We start from the raw sequence: 22,349 nt of genomic DNA, 5'->3' as shown, positions 1-22,349 counted from the left end.
CGAGACTTATAATAATAGGAATAAGTGACAACATTTTGCCTTGAATAACAAAAGGATGTAGTAAAATATATACGATACAATTCCGGTTCTGACCCAATGAACATTAACCAAATGACTTTTGATGGGTTTATCTGGGCCCGAGGCTTACAGGCATAAAAAATTTACGAGACTTACGGTCCGGAAGTAAAACTTGCAGATTTATAACGCGAGCAGTTAACTTCTAGGAATTAAATGTTCTGTGGGTTGAAAGTTATTAGTACCATAATCCGAAAGCACAGTTATACAGGTGAAGGTTTCTTAAATTCGCGCCACGCTGGCTTGACAAATTTGCAGCTGTATAAACGTCGCTTTAGAGATTGATCTCATCAGACGAGAATTTTGCTAATACCGACTCTGGAGTTAATGTTTTGAATGATGAATATTTCACTGGAGAACTGAAACTTTCCCAGGCATTAAAAAGTTGTGGTTTCCTAATATAGAACAAATTCACATATGCACAAACTGGTCTGAAATTAGTCGTAAAAGAGCATATCGTTAATTGTTGATTGCGGTTCGTCGACATTTGCCAATAATGGTCTACAACGGCTAATGACAATCGCAGTCGTTGCATAACTTGAAGTACCGGAATAAGTGATTTTCCAAAAGTAATCTTACAAAAAGACTAAGTGAACTAAATTTACTTATCAGAAAAATTTAGTCAAAACAGGCAGGTTTAATGAAAACTTCAAAATACCCATCACCATATAAAGAGTAATAAAAATTTTAACCTTTATGGCTTCTTTTTCTGCTTTTGCTAGCGAGTCCCCTCTTCTTCGAATACGAACCCACTGCAACAAACACCTTAAAATTAACTTAAACTTTCTTAACACCCATTGTTAAAAATGATGGAGACTAGCGCTATAAAATTTGATTTAGATGCACAATATTTAAAAATATATTTTAAACGGAAAAATGTTTTACTAAAAGCAAAACAAAATTTAACACGTTACCCTCTTCTACGAATTTTAAGGTAATTAATTTCATAAAACAGGTACAGTTCAAATTTAAATTGTTAATTTCAAATACAAAAATGTTTGCTAAACATTTCTTTTTTTCAAAGATGATTTTATAATATGAACTACTTTAAAACTTTAAAATCTCCAGTAATAGGGTTTTCCACGAAAGTTTAAAATCAAATTTTAACTAAACATTCTGAAACAATATCTAAATACATGTACAAAAAACAAATTTGAACTATTTATAAAAAATAATCGCTTTGAAAAAAATTGTCAAAATAATAGAAGAGTGAGAGACCGGCTCAAAGTTGCAATATTTCGCGGTTAAAAGTGTAACCAATCACTTTGAAGCGATGGCAGCGATGCTGTGTTGCCAAACCTGCTGGTTTATTATATTGAGGTAGGTCAGAGTGTGCACGTGTTTTTGATCAACTTGGCCTGTTCGTTTTATTCCTTAAATATAAACAAATTAAATAGAAAAAATTGGCACGATGGCGAAACAGTGTTTCTTCGTTGGGTGTGATAATAACTCTACAAATAATCCAGAAAAATTATTTCTTACTGTTCCCCAAAAAGTGGATCGGAGGAAGTTATGGTTTGAAGCTGTGGGAAGAACATACATACCTGGGAAAAGTTTGTACTGTTGTGAAGATCATTTTGATGTAAGTATAGTAAATATTTCAAAAATTTGTATGTCGGTATCTACTTGTATCACCTTATTAACAAATTTTCTTTAATAAAGTTGGAAAAGGATGCTGAAAATTGGATTCATTTCAAATTAATGGGTACACTCCTAATGTTAAAAGACAATGTGGTTCCAAGAAGCATGGTGAGGAAAGAAACTTCGTCCCAATTCACACCAACTTCAAGGAAACGTAAGATGGAAACACAACAGCACAGTAGAGGGCTTCGAAGGAAACTGTTTCCTGAACCTACTGTACCTGGTACTTCACAGGATGTAACAGAGGATGTCGAAGAACTGCAATTAAAAACAGTGGCTTCACCATCTGGCATGTTTGTTAGTGCAAAATCGCCAGAAAAATCAGTTTCTCCTTTAAGAACAAAAAGGAGAACTCTTAGAAAAGCAACTCAGACAAGAGTTAGCACAAAAGATCAGTCATCAATGACCTCAGTTGAAGTGGCAGATAAAAGCACAAACACTCTTCGATCATTATCGTCACAAATATATCAAAGCCCCCACAAACCTATTCAGGGATCATCGACATCATTGTCATCATCCTCCCTTTCACTCCAAAGTGGAAGTGTTTATGAGCCATCATCGGAGTCATTGCATGAAACTAATATGATATCCAAAGAACTATTGGTGAAAGTGGAAATATTCAAAATTGAAAATAATAGCAGATTTTATCTGGGCTTGGCCAAGTCAGAATTTTTTTTCATCAAATTACTCCAAGAAGAATTAGAAGTTCCTGTAGAACATATTTATATCGTTCTTAAGAAAATACGAACAGATGACCAATTTGTACGATTAGGGACAGATTTTGCATTAAGCACTAGTGGTGTCAGTAATATATTTTCAAAAACATTGCCAAAAATGGCTACAAAACTCAATGAGTTAATTTTTTGGCCTGAGAAAAGTAAAATTCAGCGAGTTCTACCTAGGCAGTTTCAGACGTATTATAAAGATGTTGAAACAATCATTGATTGCTTCGAAATACAGGTTGAAAGACCTAGTGCAGCTTATCAGCAAGCTTTAACCTGGAGCAATTATAAAACTTGTAACACATGCAAGTATTTAGTGTCAAGTACTCCAAATGGGCTAATTAATTTTATATCAGAAGGGTTTGGAGGTCGCACATCAGATGTAGAAATAATTAAGCAATCAGGGTATTTGACCGTTGTACCTGAAAATGCAACTGTAATGACCAATAGGGGCTTCAAGCAAGTAGCAGGGCTTTTCCAGAAAAAAAAGGTGAATCTAGTCAGACCTCCCAGCGTCACAAGCACCAGAAAAATGACGAAGGATGAGGTACGTCAGTCGAAACTTGTCGCAGCGTTGAGGATCCACATTGAAAGATTAATTCGTAGGATCAGAGAATTTCGAATGTTGGGTCCACATGCTACCACAGATCATAATTTGGTGCCACTTTTGGATCATATTGTAATTGTTGCTTGTGGTTTGATAAATTTGCAAGGTCCATTAATACAATAGTTTTTACATGGTTTTTATTTGTATTTTATTGGAAACAATAAATTAATTGTATAAATAGAAGCATTTAACTTTTTTTTATTGATACTAGGGGATTGGGGTATAACGGGATTTAGATTTATTTATTATTGAAATGAATAAGAAATAATTATGAAATAAATAAGTATAATTATTGAAAACATCAGTTAATTAAAATTGGAAAAATCGCTTTTTTCCAAAAAGCTTGTGCCTGCTCCATTACATTGTGACAAAAATTTTCATCCAAAGGAATTTCCTTTATAGTCACATTTCTGTCTGTTTCAAAAGATGGAGATGCAACGCAAAATAAACCCCATTGTTTTTTACTAAGAAACATTTGCAGCTGCAGTTGTGCATATGGTTTAGGAGTTATTTCACCCTCTGGCGTAATGTAATTTTTTACAGTATTTGTCTTTATTGGACATTTTATTTCAACGCAATATTTATCAGACATTGCATCTGCCGAGGCACCAAATATTGGGTACATTTGATTTATGGTCATTCCTACTCTTTCTAATTTAATATTTTTCTCCTCAGCTATGACTTTTAAGACATCTTCTTCAAGGTTAAGGCCTCTTTTCATGGCCTTTATTCCTCTAAATTTTGATGCTGCCAGAACTGCAGCAGTTGTAGCTCCATCAACAGTTTTGCAGTGAGCAACTTCATGCAGCTTTGAAGCTGTTATTCTCGCATATCTAACATCAAACCAGGCTTTAGATTGTGACTGCAATATTGTTAAAGTATCTATACTTTTGCAAATTTCACTATTTAAATTATTTTGGCAAAACGATATGAAGTCTTCTGCATTTGGTGCATCAGTCGTTTTTTTATAAGAAAGACATAAATGGTACAGCGAACCTTTCTCCAAAATATTCACTTCACTCTTATACATTGTAGCAAGAATTGAATGACTATCTGATTTTAATGCGGTAGAAATTACTTTGTCCAAAAATGCCGTTCCTTTTGTTGGCAAAGAAGGAACTTGCTGAAAATTAAACAACTCTCTCATTCTTTGCCCTTTTATAGTACTGCCAACTTTAGACAGAGTAGACTTCCTCCAATAACATTCAACAGAAGTCACTGAAGGCTCCAAGGTACGTCTGTATAACCAGAACAGTAAGGCTACACCATGTTTACAACCACCTGAAAAGTAGACGTAATACATACACTCATACAACATAAAATCATTCATACCTTCACTTGCAGCACAGTCATAACACTTTGAGTCAATTATGCATTGTTCAGACTCATTTATTCTTACTGAAACTTCATAGCCTTTTAGGCGAACTTTATGTTCTGGTGCAATCAAAGCTTTGACAGTACAAATCTCATCGTGTCGTCTCAACTGCACATAACCAACAGCATCGTCGCCGTAAGTTGCACGAGCTCCACTATAACAATGAATAATTACTATCAAATCATTATTACGTTGTACACTTTACCGTTCGGTTTTCACATTTTCAACACCTGGTATCAGAAAATTCACATTTCTTCGATAATACAAATCTATCATTACATCATCAACTACAGGGAGATTGGTAGAAGTAGCTTGCTCATATTCACTTTCCATTGTGACTATTTATTCTGTGCCGTATTTTCCCAGATAATCTTCCTACACAATTTTAAGTTGTAAGTCGCTGTAAAAGGTTTTGGTAAGTGGTAAATATTAAACGGCCAATTCTACTCACCGTGTTTAAACAAACAATGTCAAATAATGGAAACGACTGACTTTTTAAATTATTTTAAGCGTCAATGAGAGCAAATTACAAAACGTTAACACTAAGATCGACCAAACATAAATAAACCTAACCTATCATAACCCAACAAGAATTCAAGATGGCTAAATACCGATGTCGTCTAACTTTAAAGCAGCGTGAGCGGAGTTGCCACATCGCTACGCTGATCCCATTGGTCAGCTTTACGTACGTCATCATGACGTACGTAATGCACAACTTAACCGCGGGAAAAAATTACTTTAAATTTAACTTTTTTTTTTTGAGTTATTGAAAAGTAAAAAAAAAATATTGACCACATCTTCGCATTTTGTAGACGATATTCTTTCGTGTAGTGCATTAAAAAAAAAATCGTGGAATACCCTATTGAAGAAATCTAGCATGCAAAAAATTTCAATACACGTTTAGTGCAGGTAGCAAAGAAACACATTTTTTGAACTCTAAATATTTACTTAGTACTGTTCCAAAATTCAGTCAAAATTTTGAATCGGTTCTGAAACGTTATCCAAAATCGTAATTTCAAAATATATAAAAATTTATGTAAAACTGCAATTTTTAACTACTATTATTAATAAAAATTTAACTCACAAATAAAGTATCGATAAAGAAAACAAAGTCGAGTTTTTTTTTTGGGAACGCCCTATAAACTGATTCACTTAACATTCATAAATGTTAAACATTTTTTACAAAATAAATATACACTTGCAACAAAATATCTATTGAGTATTCAATAAAGTTACTCAAATTTGCTTAATACATCTAAAATTAAAAATCTAAATAACACTACAACAAATACCAAACGCATAAATATCTTAATAGTAATATTTACCCTTTAAATCCGGATTTCCTTTCCTTTCCTTTTATGGCGCTGATCCCTGAAGGTCCCTCACGGCACATTTTATTTTAGCACAAAAATAAATTATTTTTTACAAAATTAAACCACATGAAGAAACCACTTTGCGAGTCGATCACACACTTACCAAAGTCAAAAATGTACTGCGTCAAAACACGTTGAATTTCGTGGCGCAACAACAATTAGCAAAAAATTTTCACCGCACTTCTTATCAGAGATTTTTTGTGAAACTTTTAATCGACGCAGCATGAAGGATATAAATGTCTACTAAATTGTTATTGGAATAGTTTTCCTACAAGTAAAGCAAAGTTTTTGGGTTTTGTGGTTGAATTGAGTAATACGGAGATATGTGTACAATTCGCCAAAAGGGGAAAGGGGCATTACTTATATAACGCTGTTCATTATAAACTGATTTTTAGGTATAAACTCATTCTCTCATGTCAAAGTATTGATTTTTCATATTTCTTTTGTGATAACTCCTATAAATAAAAAAATATATAAATAATAACAGTGACGGTTTAAGAAAAAAAAAAAAATGCTCCAAGATTACGTCGACAGAACTTCCCTCGCCCTTGAAGGGCAGTCCAACAAATTTCGCTTCATTGAAAAATTATGAAAAATTTTTGTTTTTCGATAACTTTTATACCGGGTGTCTGGAAAATGGCGGATTAATTACGTTATGTACGGGGTTTCGGTAGTCTCCAAAATAATAAAAAATTTCTTTATGATGTAGATTACGAAAAAACCTAATTTTAGAAAAGTAAAATTGGCAACACTGCACGCATCTAAAACGTGAATACCTCCGGGTTACTTTCTGGTTTCTTAGTAAGAAGGTAATGATGATGAAATACAGGTTTTATTTTTTTTTAAGACAGTAACCAGTAGTCATAAATTCTTATGCATTATTATTAATAAAACAAGCTGTTATTTTTCATTAATAAATAAACAAAAAAAATTAATAAGACATTTAAAAATTATAAATACAAACAAAACCAACAAAAGAAAAATCCATTAAAGCATAACCAACTAAACCAAAAAGTTCTTCATCAGTACTTGCTAAGATAAAACTGATTTTGGCAAATGCCATACCCTCTAAAAAAGAAAGGGTGGGTGGGCGGGGCTCGTAGCTGGTACGATAAGTTTGATTTTAGCTAATAAGATACCCTCTAAGAAAAGAGAGGGCGGGTGGGTGGGACTAGTACCCGCTAAGATTAAACTGATTTTAGCAAATGACGTATCCTCTAAGAAATTTAATTAAATCATTATAAGAAAAGACACTAGAGGCTCCAAAGCACTTTCAAATGCTTTCCGAAATAGGAGTACCTAAAAACTCAGAATTGTTTTAAATTTTCCAAAAAAAAAATGGGGTCCCAAAATTAACTGAAAGACAGGTCAGGTCAGAATTTTCCAAAAATATAAAACCGAAATCCCCAAAATTGTTTTAAATAAATTACAAAAAAATCTCAAAATAATACACCATGGGGACCCAAACTAAAAGCTCAAAAGATTTTTTCAAGTTCATCCAGCAACAAAATACCAGATTTCTTTAAATTTATCCGAAAATCAAGCACCAGAGGACCTAAAATTATTAACAAAAGAGAGAACTAAAATTATTCATTAAGCCCCACTGGAAGAAAATGTTTTGAATATAATTATTATTATTCTTATTTGATCATAATTAAAAAATAAAGACGTAGGTTTTCTCACATTTTTTAGAAAATGAGGTTCTTAATTCTATCAATAAAAAATTGGTCAAAGGCTATAAGTATAATCCGATTTGATTTTACGATTTTCGTTTTGTGATAACCGCTGTAAAGTAAAAACGGCATAAATAACACCCCTAAATATATTTAAAGCATTTAACTAACGGGATAAAATGTCCTTCAGCACTAGGTAATACCAATCTGAAGCTCAAATGTTTATTTGATATGTTTATACACCGAAAGAATGTCACGTAGAAATTAGTTTGATTTGAATGAGTTTCTTTTCTTAAAACAGAGGACTAAAATTATTAATTAAACCATAATCGAACAAAATATTCTAATAAATATTATAAAAAATCATAAATCATTATTATATAAAAATGTGGGCATTCCTCACATTTTTAAGAAAATGGGGTGACTTGTTCTTAATTTGACTAAAAAAATTGGTGATGACGTCATCAACATTGATATTTGTTTTTAAGATAGTAAAATGGGCTTTTCTATAAGCCAAATTATATGGAGTCAAATTCCATAATAACCTAAAAAGTTTCATTTAATTTAGAATTACACAACAAAATTATGAATAGCAATAAACAAACCTTTTTTTATATCGCCAAAATGATCGCAATAATATATTGCCACTTCAATCCATGAACCCCATTTTGTCAGAACAGGTTCTGGGGGCAATGCACAATGCGGTAAAGCTTCCCGGAAGGCTTGGATCCTCAAATCTGCTTTAAGAAATACTTTCTTTACGTTGGAAATTAAACCATTGACATCTTTATATTGATTCCGGATAACTTCAGCCACTAAATTTAAGGCGTGAGCCAAACATGTTACATGAATTAAAAATATTTCCAGATGTTTGCTATATTTAAGCATGTATTCAGCAGTAGTTTTAGTTTTTCGTATTTGATTCCCAATGGTCATAATATACCTGTATTATTAATTATATTTGAATTAATATTAAATATTATTTCAGAAATTGGGTCACAGACCAAATTTAAGTTCAGTTTACTTAGCTTACCACATAGCAAAGTTACAAGCTTGTCCTAATTGTGCAACAATGTTAATATAACTTTGCAACCCTGCTTCAGTAAATATAACCAATGCAAGTCGAAGTTAACTTTATCGATCCAAGAAAAATGTTTTTTTCTTTAATAATTAATAGAATTACTTCATGACTCATTGGTAAAACGTGGCACGGCTACATTGTTTTTTCCAATATTTTTGATGCCAGTAAATGTGGTGTACCAGCTGCCTCTGTATATAATTTTCCCACTTCAATGTTTGCTACGTATTGCCCATTAGAATTTGTAGTCTTACCTATTGCTATCCAAATATCGTAAACCCCTATTTCTGTTCTAACTTTTTTACCTATAAAAGTACAATGTAAAATAACTAAATAAATATAAAACAAAAATTAGGATGTTCCCAATCTTAAGTAATCACACAATACTTACGTCATTGTAAATTGGTGACAAAGTTGATTGATACTAGATGATAAACAATTTCTAAAACACTTTTACACTTTTGAACTTCACTTTACGAAAACCCAAGATGAACTAATTGATATAGGAAGAGAACTCGAAAAGAAAGTTGTAGGAGGGCTTGGTGTATTTAACACATCAAAGCTCTTCCTAGAAAAGCAAGAGACAACTTGTGTCGGGGTCTGTAAATGGGTGTTTTAATTACTTTAAAACCTACGTAGTTAGCTGTGCAATAAAATTTCTTCTTTGATGGTTCACAGTAATTTACACATTATAGCTCATCCTGGAACTTTTGGGTGCTCCTGGTGAAAACAGAATGCCCAATAAAACTAGCTTTTGAATACGAATTAAATGAACGAACTATATACCAATTCACACACTTTTCTACTTTTTGCTTTAACAACGTTAACAATACAGCATAATGTGTTTATATATCATGTACATCAGGAAGCTCTCAATATACCATTTCCTGGTGTAATTAATCCACCTCAATAATCCACGTTTAATAAACACCAGATTCGCCTAGATCCAATACCAGCAACTACCATATTGCTGTCAAACTGTTTGTTTAAATAATTACTAATGCATGTAACGACAGAGTAAAATGTCATGTTACATAAAAGATCTTGATTGACTCACTCCGGTGCGTGGGTGTCGCTCAAGGTATCTCGTTAACATTGTCCCATTGTGTAGCCATTTTTCAAAAATCCGCCATTTTCGTCATAATTAAATGTCGTTGACTCGTCGATTCAGTTATGTAATTAGGTAAACGTCTTGCAAACTGCGATCAAACTATCGACAGCTTGCTCAGACAGTTAGGAAGTCGGCGTTGCAACAAGAACCCAAACAGTGAAGGTGCATCTCCGCCGTCACTCAATTGTCAAGCAAAGCACACTAAATCCGAACTGAGCGCATGAAAACTCCCCTCGGGGCGCTGTTGCGACTAAAATGCATCCTCTGCTTTATCGACCCCGTAAATGGTAATGACGGAATTTCAAAATCAAACAAACTTGTTTGCGGTTTTAACAGCTTCATCCGCACAGACAGGAAATAATGAAATATGTGAGACTGTGATTGATTGTCGTGTGGTATGCGTTGTGGTGAAGGCGATTTACATAATGAATTCCGCCAACATATGGGATTAGATGTTGACTTTGTTTGCTTAGTGTTGGACTTGCTACGATTTTGGATTCTTGGACTGCGCTTGGGCTGGTCTGGACTGCGCCGAATTTGCCCCGGGGCTATGTCTAGTGGTCGATTAGTAGAGGCGCGGTTTTTGGTTCGGGGCTATTGAAATTAGTATGCACTAGTCTAGACTAAACTGGGGATCTAATACGGAATTTTGATACTGTATAAATAATAATATTCGTTACAGACTGTGCCAATTTGGGGTTGTCAGAGACAAGTGGATGTTGCTACAGTGTCGCATTGTCGCATCTGCTGACGGTCGTCTAACAATGAGATACAGAAGTTACAACAGAAAATTCGTTTGCATAACTAATGAAATAATGAGAATCGAATTTAAATAAATTTTAAGCCACATCGTTATCGGTAGTATGTTCAAGTTCTGGCTGCCGAACTAATGTAAATCTGGTCTTTCGGAAACTTTGCTTAAATTTAACAAGTCGGTCAATGGTTTTCCAAGTCCTTGATCTTGAAATTTCATCAGTCCTTCTCATGCGCCAGTTTGAATATTTAATTAGCTTTTCTGAATTTAGAAAATTCTTTTTAAATAAAGAAACAAAGAGAGAAGATAAAAAAATAAGAAATAAAAACCTGTAGTAGGGTTTTTTCTAATACAGATTTCTTGATTGAGAATTGTTTTAATAGGTTATAAAATCGAATTTTCAGATGACGTCATCAAATTTTATCAGTAACAAAAATGTGCTGTGTACGTTTTGGGAAAATTCCGTTTTTTTGAAAATTATAAAATTTGATTTTGCGAAATTTTATTTATGATAAGCTGTAGGTATACATTAAAAAAAAATGTAGGTTACGATTGGGAAGTAAAATATGATTCTTTTGAATTTTTTTTTAGGCATTAATGTAGAGTTTGTGTTTCCGAATTAATGTATCGTGTGAATTGTGAAATGTCAAACAATTTCTAGTGAGCTTTACCACTGGAAAATGTTCCGATCAACATTTCAGAGAAGACATGTATGTCAATTCCGACACGTGCAAAACTAATAACAAAAAATATACACTGACCGGCAAAAAAAACCGGCCAGCCTAAAAAATTTCGCTGAAACACTTTAAAAATTATTAATTTAACTAGTGATCGTTATTTTATTAAAGAACCATTCACTCTTGACATATGATGTATAAATTACAAAAAAAAGAAGACAAATAAACGAAGAATTAAATTTAATTTAACAAAATAACAGAAACAGACCAAGTACGATATTTTCTAAAAAAAAAAAAAACAATAAAGGAGGCTATTGTTAGCATTAACTCTTACAAATTGTCGCTCTGTTTCTGTTATTTTGTTAAATTAAATTTAATTCTGCGTTTATTTGTCTTTTTTTTGCTAATTTATACATCATGTGTCAATAGTGAATGGTTCTTTAATAAAATAACGATCATTACTTAAGTTAATAATTTTTGAAGATTGGTTTTGCGAAATTTTTCACGGTTGCCGGTAAGTATTTTTGGAATATCGTATAGATGGTAAAACACTAACCACGATTTGTCTAATCATCTCAACTAACGAAGTGGCGGCACCTAAAAATTTTTCATAATACCGCATGTTCAGAAATAACTGAGTTAGTTGCCAATCCTGGATTTTTAGTTGAAATTGGGATCATGATGTTTTGTGTAAATTCCGATTGTCAGCTGTCCAGATTGGCAGATTGTCGACATTTTTAATTATTCAAGACATAACCTAAATTTATCGCATGTTACAATTGGAATCTCGTTTAACATAATTACTTCCGTTATGCCAACATAAACGCAAGAAAAGTTCACATTTTTGTTTAAAAAGTATTGCCAACAGACTGAGTCATTTCTGATCACGCGGTACATGTTTTTAAAATTTTATAAAATGATATATTCCTACAGGTGTGGTTTATGAACCCGTTAGATAAAAACATATAACAATATAATTTTCAAAAAAGGTTTACAAAACTTGACGTTATCAAGTTTGTGGAAGGAATGAACAACTGTTTTATGATTAGCAATGTATAGTTACCCCAGTTCTAATTCGGTTTTATGATGTGTAGAAGTTAACTTCCTTAACAATAGATTTCTATTGCCAGTGATGGGACAGTCATAAATAAGGATTTAACCATTATAATGGTAACGGCATGGTTAAATCCTTATTTATGACTGTCCCCTCACCGGCAGTAGTAATGTATTGTTAAGCAAGTTAATTTTTACGCAATGGAATACTATCATAAAACCGAATTATAACTGGGGAAATTATATCGTATACATGATAATCTTAAAGGGGTTTTGTAAAATTGTAAAATTTTGTTTTGAATTTTTTCAAATTCCAAAAATACATATGAATGCGGCTAAAGAAAAGAGTGGATTAATAAATCGCAGCTGCAGAGCCACATTATTTTGCATATTTTAAATATGGCTTACTTGTCAAAATTTTGAAGTGACGTTATTAAATCAAATTTTTTATGAAAATGATTAGATAAATTTTATATTCCTAAAATACATTAGCTATACGGAAACGGAAGCTATATTTGTTCATTTTCTAGGAACTATGAAACGGCGAAGAACTAGCTTTAAGCTAGAGGACAAAAAAATGGGTCACATTTAAAAATTTACTGATATTGACCTGACCCGACCTCAATTTCCATTCATTAAAAATGAACTGTTTCGTTATTTTTGGAAACGAAATTTTGGAGTTTTAAAAATTTGTTTGGTACCCAGATATGCAAAAATAAAATGGTGTTTCATTTAAAATCATCTAGGAAAAGTCTACATTAAAGAATTTTTTTTTTTCATTTTTTTTTCTATTGTTACGTTGATCGGTGAATAAAATCGGCGTGGGTAAAACAACAATTTATTTCTTAGTAACTCAAATTTATACGACTAATTACACAGCGATTATGCACACAATAATTCCGACTGGAATGGATTAGATTAGACTCTACTTCCCCCATTGTCTGGACTGTTCTGACTGCCCCCGACGCTGGTGCCCATTTAAAGAGCCACGCGGTCCTCGAAACGCCACCGTCACAGCTTCTAGACTTGTCTGGAGCACCCACCGCGACTTCCGCTTCCAGGCTCTTCTTTAGCGCCCGCCGTCACCGACGATGAGTCACCCATCATCGCCTCACATACTAGAAAACTCATAGGCGTCGTACCGGGCGGCGTATGGGTTTATTTCGTAACAATATCCACTTTCGTTTTAAATTTGATAGGGCGAGTCACTAAGCACTCGTTCCTCGATATCTCATTAATTATTAGAAGTAGCATAGTTGTATGGTTTTTTGGGGACTATACTCTAAAATTATTTTTATTTAACTACACAGAGTGTTCTGCTTTTTTAAGGCGTAACATACAACATTGTTTTTCTTAAATAAAATGTACTCTTATATATTTTTACACATTTTGGCTGATCTCTTCTTAGGCTCTACAACCATAGTTTACTTTAGAAATTCGGATGCGACGTTGCCAAGTTATTCCTATTTTCTTGAAATTTTTTGGCAATCACTCACAAAAAAATCGTAATAACGTTTTTTTTTTAAGTCTGTCTTACAATATTTTGTGATGTGGTATCAACTAAATCACATGTTAATATACACAGTGTTAATAAAATATCTAAAATTTTACAATTTTTAAATATCGATATTTCAGATTTTCCCAATGTAACACGCTGTATTTTATTACTGTAATCTTACTCTATTTTCTGTCATCATTCTTGTAACATAAAAATCGCAGTAACTATCAATTTTAAATATAGAAAATACTCAGCAAAAGAGAAAGAGAACAAAAAATTGAATAAGATGCAGTAATAAAATATACGCTGTTCTGTTTGAAAAAAAAAACTAAAATATCAAAATTTAATCTCATTTATACCAACCATAACAAGCGCATACCTTTCTTTATCTCCACTAAATGTTGTAACACAGATTTTAAAAATAAGCCTAATGCGATTTTTTTGTGAACCCTTCTATTGCTAACAAATTTCAAGGAAATTGAAATAACGTGGCAATGTCGCTTTGTAATTTCAAAAATAAACTGTGGTTTTAAAGCCTGAGAAGAGGTCATTGAAATATGTATAAAAAGATATATAGGGTGATTCATTTAAAAAAAACTAAGTTCTGTGTTACACCTTTAAGGAGTTTACAGAACACCGTAGAACTTCTATTTCTAAACAGTACCTCAAAAGTTGTATGTAGTTATCTATGAAAGCAAAATAAATGTTTTAATAAATGAATGAATTTTTACACATTCTTCAATAAAGAAATAATGTAATATTTCTTTACCATAGGTTTACCGTTTCCGTTTCTGTCTGTCTGTCTGCCGTCTGGTTTTTACTAGACAGATGATCTCCGAAACTACTGGACCAATTGTTGTAAAATTTTGTGTGTATTTTAGAAATATCATATAGATGGCAAAAAGCTGACCAAAATTTGTCTAGTCATTCCCACCAACATTGTAATGACGTTAACTTAACGTTTTGCTTAGAGACGCCATTTAAATTTTATAAAATAATAAACATGTGGTTTATGAATCCGGCTTTATTTATTAATATAACAACTTTTTATTATATAAGAATAATTAATTATTCTTTAGTTACATAATACGTAACTACGTAAGCCTGACTCTCATGGAATTGTGGTGCGGCTTTGTTTTGAAGTAGTTCCATTCCCGACGAAATTACCATTTGATCAAACATTTTCCAATGAGAAAACATTTGTACTTCTGAAGCAATTGTTTAACCGAATATAAACAATTCAAAAGAGCGTGTTTTCGTGTCATAATGCGTTCGAATCAGAGGTAGCGGCGCGGTGTGGATGATTAAAATATGACACACTAATGAATTCAGAAAAACAAGATCTACAAGTATCTTTAAAAAGACACAATCATTTTTTTTCCAGAATATTTTTAATGTACCAATAAATATTATTGGAATTCATTTTTATAATTAATAATAATTTTCACACCTACACCTCGTGTAAATCGACCTGTTTGAGAGCGTTTAACTTCATTTTAAATATTACCGAATTTATTCCGGCCTTTGCGGACACGCTGTATAATTATAACAGTAATTAAAAAGAAAGTATGTTACTAACTGAACGTGTGAGAATTATTTGCGTCGGTCTTTACTCACACCGTACGTACAACAACAAAATTTTGACCTAAATTCAAAAAACAGTTTTGATGTGAAATGCAGCTGACTGTCAGAATTTCGTCAGTGATATTTACCTCGTTTAAACCTCAATGTGGATCATCGTTTTATTAAGACTTTCAACTTCGAAATGTTAACAGACGTTAGGACGGGCTGATCGCCAATAAATTAACAAGATTCACTTTTACCTCGTTTTTTGCGAAGATCAGTTAGTTCCATTCCAAATAACTCAATTACCGCAAAACCAATAAACGTCCATTTGAAGTGGCTAGTTGAGTTTCAATTGGCATAATTTTTCAAACGATGATTGAAAATAAATACGAGCCGTGTCAAGTCAATTTCTGCATGTCATGGCGATGTATAATTAGCCACGACGAATCTAATTAGCGGTAATTATTAATAACAACTAATTTAAATTTTCATCGTAATTGAGGAACTGCAACTATGTCACACTTCGCCTTTTCTAATACGTTGGTTTGAATTAATATCAGTGTCGTCAATGAGGCCAGTATCACACATAAATAGTGGAAATCGCGATTTTTACACCTGACGGTGGCGATTAAGGTTTTGTGCGCTAGAAGTAGCCTGAAAAGATTATCAGCACCGGATTTTTTGCCTTCTCGTAACTCTTAATTTACTAGCAATGAGCTTTCAAGCGACGGCTTCCAATGATTAATGAATAGCACACTAATGCAGCATATAATTAAAAAGCGCTCGAGGTGAGTGCGTCAAACATTTCAATTTTCTTAAAATTTATCCGACTTCGTCTCCATCGTATTCTTTTTCGATTGCGACGATTGACCTTTAGCGGTGCAACGTGAAGAAATAACAATTGCACAAGAAGTGTGGCCAATTAGCATGCCTGCCTTTTCATTGTCAAGCATGGTATGTCATTATTTGATATTTAAAATAATAAGTGGCTATTATGATAAAGTTCACAATTTCGCAGTGGATATTCATGAAAACTGGAGCCATGAATATTGACATTTATTTAAGTTCGTTAAAGCGTGTATGACATTTTTCTTTGAATCCTTAAAATATGCAAATAACAAAAAATGTTTCAGCCGGAGGCGGCTCGGGACTAATTTCGATTCTTCATTTTGCGGAAAGCCCGAGGCTAATACCTACATCACTTTTAAATAAATTCGGAAATTGTGCTCTATCTTGACGGATCAAACGAGACGCTGCATTCATCTATACGACCTAATTACGCGGCGAAAAAGCTTGGAAATTACTACGTTAGAACAATAGTTTTTTCGCCAACGTGTAATATTATATGTTTAAATTAGAAGGCACTACTGCCTCGAGCTTTTTGAGCACATTTTTAAAACGGCGCACTTTCACAACGTTTCTAAATAAAGCTGGCAGCTGATTTTTCTCGTCTGAGTTATTCGCACTGACCCCAAGAAATTTTACCTGCGTAAATATCACACAGACTTGTCACGTCCACTTTTAGTCCGGAATTTTACAATAATGTAACACGAGAAACCTATTTTGCGATTTTCATAATTCACAGCGGATAATGGCGGAAAGACCACTCTTGTGTAAATATAAAACGAGGAAATTTTAGATCTATTTATAAATATTCCACTTGAACAACAAACAATAAAAGCGATTTTGCCCGAGGCGGCCGTTATTAAATAGTGAAAACTATGACGGGAAAGCCTGCTGGCTAGCAAAAATGTATGGAGCTTTTATTAAATCTGAAATGGAAAATGCAAAAAATATACACAAAATTGGTATTTTGGGTGTAGAGAATTGCTGGTAACGACATTATCCATGGTTTGATGACTTACACAGTTTTCAGTTCGGTTACCCAATTCACTTTTGCGCACAGGACGCAATCATTAATGAGTTACGTTGTATACCGCAAAGTTTTAACAAAATGTTGGCGAACTGCGTAAACTTGATTGATGAAATCGATTCTGAAGGAAAACATTTTAGTGAGTTATTTTCATACATGATCTACGTTATTTGTTATGTTTATTATTAAAATAATAGTTTTTGTGATACTTTACTCACAACACATTAGGCTCGAATTTCTTTTGTTACATAACTTAATACAACATTCAAGTTTTTATTCAACTCTTGAAAATGTGCCAAAAGAAATGTCCAGCATTCCTTATTATTATCAACCACTGATTATTATTAATCTGTAAATGACCATAACAACAATTGCATATTTCCTTATCTTTATTTATTTTCTAACTAGTTAGAAGTTGATTTATGAGCGTCGCTAATTCTTCCACAGGAATCCGATAACAATGCTATGATTTGAATTATATTCTCAAGGGACCACAGCGAAACGTTACGGATTACTGATACGTGTTTACACGATTAATCAAAATTTTAATCGCAAGACTTGACGTCAAATATTTGTTGGCATTATTTATTCCAAATAGAACAGCTTGTTTTATAAAATGCGTTTAAATCGCGTCTTGAAGAAAGTTCGTTACAATATCTAGTTTTGACCATACAAGAACGGAAAGGTCACTCATATTTTGATATTCGATGAACTGTAAAACGCTAAGAAAACTTCGAATCGAAATTGATCTGTGTTAAGAATTAAATATTTACACATGACTTTTCTCGACATTTCATGACCTCTGGAGTAAGAAAAAATAGGTATCCCGTTTCCGTCTGTCTGTCGTCTGTGTCGATTTATTATAGAGATATCTCCACAACTACTGGACCGATTGTTGTCCAATTTTGTATCTATGTAGATGGCAAAACGCAACCAAAATTTGTATTATTTCCACCGCATAACACTTGACGTACCACACGCCATGTAAATCTCATTAAAAAATATACTCCCAAATGCATGGTTTATGAATCCGCTTAATGTTGTTTATTATTATATTTTTTATTGTTTAAACCTTCTCGTCCTAATGGTCTTGTGGTGAAAACTACAACTAAAATCAAGGTAAAGCCAATCCAGGTAATTCTGGCGGCTCAGGGTCAGTTGCGCACTGCGGTTAGAAAGATTTGCATATAAATTGGGCATTAATACCACAAACACTTTTAAATAAATAAGTACTCGGGAAAATAATTCATATTTTCAGCGACACAACTACACACGTCATTAGATACGTATATGGAGCTGATAGGTTCACCTTATAAAAAATTACTTTATATTTTTACGTATATCTATTCGAAACACTTTTGATGTTCTTATAATCCCCTATTTACCCCCAAGTGACTTTCTTGAGAATTAACCTAACCACATGGGGTATACTGACCGCCGCGCGCAAGTGACCAATATACAATTCTCTCTCCTCTGAAAAGAACCCTCACTAATCCGGTCGTACTAAGATCAAGAAAAAATAGGTTTCCAATAATTTAAACGAGTGACCCTCTAAGAGTTAGTACCTGATTTGATTATCCGCCGTAATTTACATGGTAAATATAAAAATTGACAGCATAGGCTGGAGAAGATTATCGGATTAGTTGTGTCGCAGATTATATATGTCCAAATCTATTTTTTTTGTACTTTTTTCAGACAAAGAATCATGTTTTTCCATTTTTTGAATTGATGGAATTATGAAGTTTTAAAAATAACAATTTATCCAAAAGTGTGCAGATATATTAAACATAAACATATTCAAAATACCTTGATTTGGACTACCGTAAAATATTGTAATGGCCAATTTCTAAGTTTGTTGAGTTTGTCTGTCGTCTGTCGTCGAGTTGACTAATAGCTGTGAAATTTGAGGTCTATTTTCAAATTTTTTTCTCGACTTTTCATGTCAGAATATATTTGCTTATCCCCTCCAAAAAATTGATGACGTCAGCTCAAAATTTTGCCGAATAAATCCACTCTCAAATGCCAAAATATGTTAACTTGTGATTTATCATTTAATTAATATTTTTTGGATTTGCTTATACAGGGTGACTCAAAAAAAAAATAATGAATGCGTGAATTTATTTTATTGACTGAATCAGGAACTGCAAACTCGAATGCATTGAAATCTTGGAGATGTTTTAGAGTTATCATAAGCATGGTAAATTTTTGATCAAAATGTGTTTGCTCATCCGCCCTAAAAATTGATGACGTCACCTTAAAATATCTTAACTGTGCAAAATATGATGTGTCTATACTTGTGATTTATCACTGCATCAATATTTTTCAGATTGCTTATACAGGGTGTCTCAAAAAAATTAATGATTGAGTCAATTTATTTTATTAATTAAATCAGGAACGGCTCACTCCATTTTCCCAGAAAATTTTGGGAATACAATACTGTTATTTTTAATATTACAGTGCACCAATCCAAGTTGATATGTGTCCTTGCAAAAATTTTGATGATGTCATCACAAAATTGTGTATAGTAAAAATTCAACTCGAAACTGTTGAATATGTTTTATTATATTTTAGGTGCGAGGGAAGTTCTGCCCAAATAACTTTCAACTATTTTTTTAATTTAAAACAAATACGGCTTCTTCGTAAAAAGATAAAATTTAATTTTGGAAATTTTAATTTTTAGTGATAACTTCTGTAAGTTAAAATTAAAATATATCTGGGATATTAAAATGCTATGCGTATATTTCAAGTGAGTCTTTTCGTAAGAAAATTTTGGAACGACCTTATCAACATTTTATCAACGACACGTATGTCAATTTGAATAGGTGGAGGGTAATATTAACAATTTCCTAATTCATTAATTGTTTTGTCACCCTGTGTAAGTAATGTTAAAAACTATGAATTTGTCGATAAACCAAATTTTACGCTTTTCAGATGGGATTTGTTCAGCAAAATTTTGACGTCATTAATTTTTTGGGAAGGGGTTACGGATTCACCACGCTTACGACATAACATTTTGCAAGATTTCAGACCATTCGGTTTTGCAATTAAATTGTAAAATGTTGTTATACATACAACTGTATTTTTTTTTGCCAAAAATCTGCATGTCTAGGATAATATTTCAACACGGATTCAATTCATAATTTTTGGGGAGGATTTTGATTGACTATTTACTATGCCTAAAATCACCTTAAAAGGTTTGTAAAATTTTAGAGCATTCGGTTTTGTAATTTCAAAGTTAGATTGTAAAGTCTTAACAAATTTTGAGTTTACCAAAAATGGTAAACATAACATGGAGTCATAAACTACGAATGCGGGGATATATTATTTTACAAAATTGAAATAACATTTAGTATTGTAAATTTTGGAGATGACGTCATTCCGTTGTTGCAGGGGATGATTAGACAATTTTTGGTTAGCGTTTTACCATCTACATGCTATTTCTATTTCTACCATACATATGAAGTTTGGCAACAATCGATCTAGTAGTTTCGGAGATTATCTGTCGAATAAAAATTGACACCAAGGACAAACAGACAGACAAACGGAAACGGAAGACCTACTCATTCATACCCTAGGGATCATAAAACGTCGAGAAAACCTAAAAGTAGCAATTCATCGAATGGTCAGGAAGTAAAAATCCATATTTTAAAAAATTTTTGAGAAACAGAAAAACAAGTGTCAAACTTGAAACAACTTTTTTTATCCTAATTGTATTGAAAGAAGTACTTATTGATAAATCTGTTTATATTAGTCTGCTTAATTCAAGAAACGTACCTACTTTAAATATAACTCTCTACTATCGTTTTCTCAATGTTTGCACATTAATTATGCGAATAAACATTCCAAAACATGGAAATACTTGTACATACTCAACTTTGTGTAAATAAATACTTCCGTTCAACGTATTTTACAATGAAATATCGTAATATCAATGGAAATAGATGTACATGGAGAAGTTAAATTCGAAATTTTTTTTCGGTCGTAAATATTTCAGAATAGAATTTCCTGAGGGTAAAAGCTTGACGTAATCATAACCTGTACAGAAATTTTACTTTTACCACCCGTAAATACTTATAACTTAAAGTACTACCAATTTCTACGGATGTTATATTTTGATAACAGCCTCTTTGACCAGGTTTTATGATTTGATGACTTTCATAACTGTAATTCAGTTTATTAAATAAAAAACTTCGCAACGTAAGGAGGAAGTATATCAAAACATTAGTTTTTCTCAAACAATTCCTTTCTTTTTGTGGCCAGTGAAAACATCTGGTAAGTAGCACCTGCGTTCCAGCTGTATTTTGTTTACAACAATTAAGCCCACAAATGTGGGTATTTATATTCAGATTATGCGGGTTAATCTGAAATTAAGAACAATTAGCTAACCTTATTAGATATTTGAAATGAGATAACTTGCTACCTCGTGCGACTACATTGTACATTTTTCAACACTTTTGCCTACAACCCAACACATACTCGCAGCAGAAAGAAAATCGCAACCGCCAGCAGCCGCTGCTCATGTGTGGGTTTCCCCCGAAGGCTGTTCCACTGCTCTGTTAATGACACTAATTTTTCTTTCATCTCCGATAATTTATTTATGGACCTACATTCGTCGGTTATGCAGGTACCATTATTTCTTTCGTAATCGTCTCGATTATAAGTTTGAGTATCACTTTAATACTGTTGAAATTTCAAAGGCGTTCAGTTACACGGCATTTCTAGATCGAACAGCAAGATTATCCTCATCGAAATACCTCGCAGCACATAGCCTCAGCCGTCATGTGTGGTCGTTTTGGCAGAGCAGCGTCACCTGGAAATAAAATCAAGTCAAAAAATCACACACAATTCCCTTTTTACACACTCATAATCCAATGGCTTCGTATCCGCGGGCTGCAATAAAATTGAGTGATATGACCAATCACGCCTTAATAAAAGTGCGCAACTAGTGATAGACTGCAATATGTCACGGACTATTGGACACCTCGCTCTATTTCACGCTTGTTTCACTTATGTACCCTCCAACCACGCTTCGCCCTCGGGAAATACAATTAGTTTCTGTATCGGAGGAGCAAAAGCGCGAAAAATCGAAAAGATGGTAAGGCTGGCTTGCTACTTCAAGGCGAGAGTTGCCCCGGATATTATTTATTTCACGTCACCTTTGGTTTTTGCAACTAAGTAGTTATTTATAAAACCACTCATTATTTTAATTGTCACCACTGACCTGGAAAGGGGAAATGTTTTGAGTTGAATAATATATCACAAGACATTAATCT

At 33.0% G+C, this 22,349-nt stretch overlaps 2 protein-coding genes across 2 annotated transcripts in view; one reads left to right on the top strand and one right to left on the bottom strand.

Moving 5' to 3' along the window:
• LOC135139306 (BTB/POZ domain-containing protein Tiwaz) overlaps positions 1–22,349 on the top strand; it is a 161,645-nt gene that overhangs the window by 5,721 nt on the left and 133,575 nt on the right. The gene's annotated exons all lie outside the window — the stretch shown is intronic.
• Positions 3,347–5,049, bottom strand: LOC135139374 (uncharacterized). Its single transcript, XM_064069581.1, has 4 exons — positions 4,872–5,049; positions 4,626–4,820; positions 4,378–4,574; positions 3,347–4,326 (listed from the first exon to the last, which is right to left on the bottom strand). Exons 2-4 carry the CDS (start codon positions 4,751–4,753, stop codon positions 3,347–3,349), a joined length of 1,305 nt encoding a protein of 434 aa, XP_063925651.1. The 5' UTR covers positions 4,754–4,820; positions 4,872–5,049.

The sequence above is a fragment of the Zophobas morio genome, unplaced genomic scaffold (genome assembly GCF_036711695.1).
Source record: "Zophobas morio isolate AGI-343-1 ecotype UQ-CSIRO unplaced genomic scaffold, CSIRO_AGI_Zmor_V1 ptg000031l, whole genome shotgun sequence".
Classification (NCBI taxonomy): domain Eukaryota; kingdom Metazoa; phylum Arthropoda; class Insecta; order Coleoptera; family Tenebrionidae; genus Zophobas; species Zophobas morio.
This window is presented reverse-complemented; position numbering and strand designations above follow the sequence as displayed.

Coding starts and splice junctions, on each gene's coding strand:
- LOC135139374 (XM_064069581.1), bottom strand. CDS start 4,753: ATGGAAAGTGAATATGAGCAAGCTACTTCTACCAATCTCCCTGTAGTT. Junction 4,575..4,625: donor GAAAATGTGAAAACCGAACG/GTAAAGTGTACA, acceptor TCATTGTTATAG/TGGAGCTCGTGCAACTTACG. Junction 4,327..4,377: donor TGACTGTGCTGCAAGTGAAG/GTATGAATGATT, acceptor TCTACTTTTCAG/GTGGTTGTAAACATGGTGTA.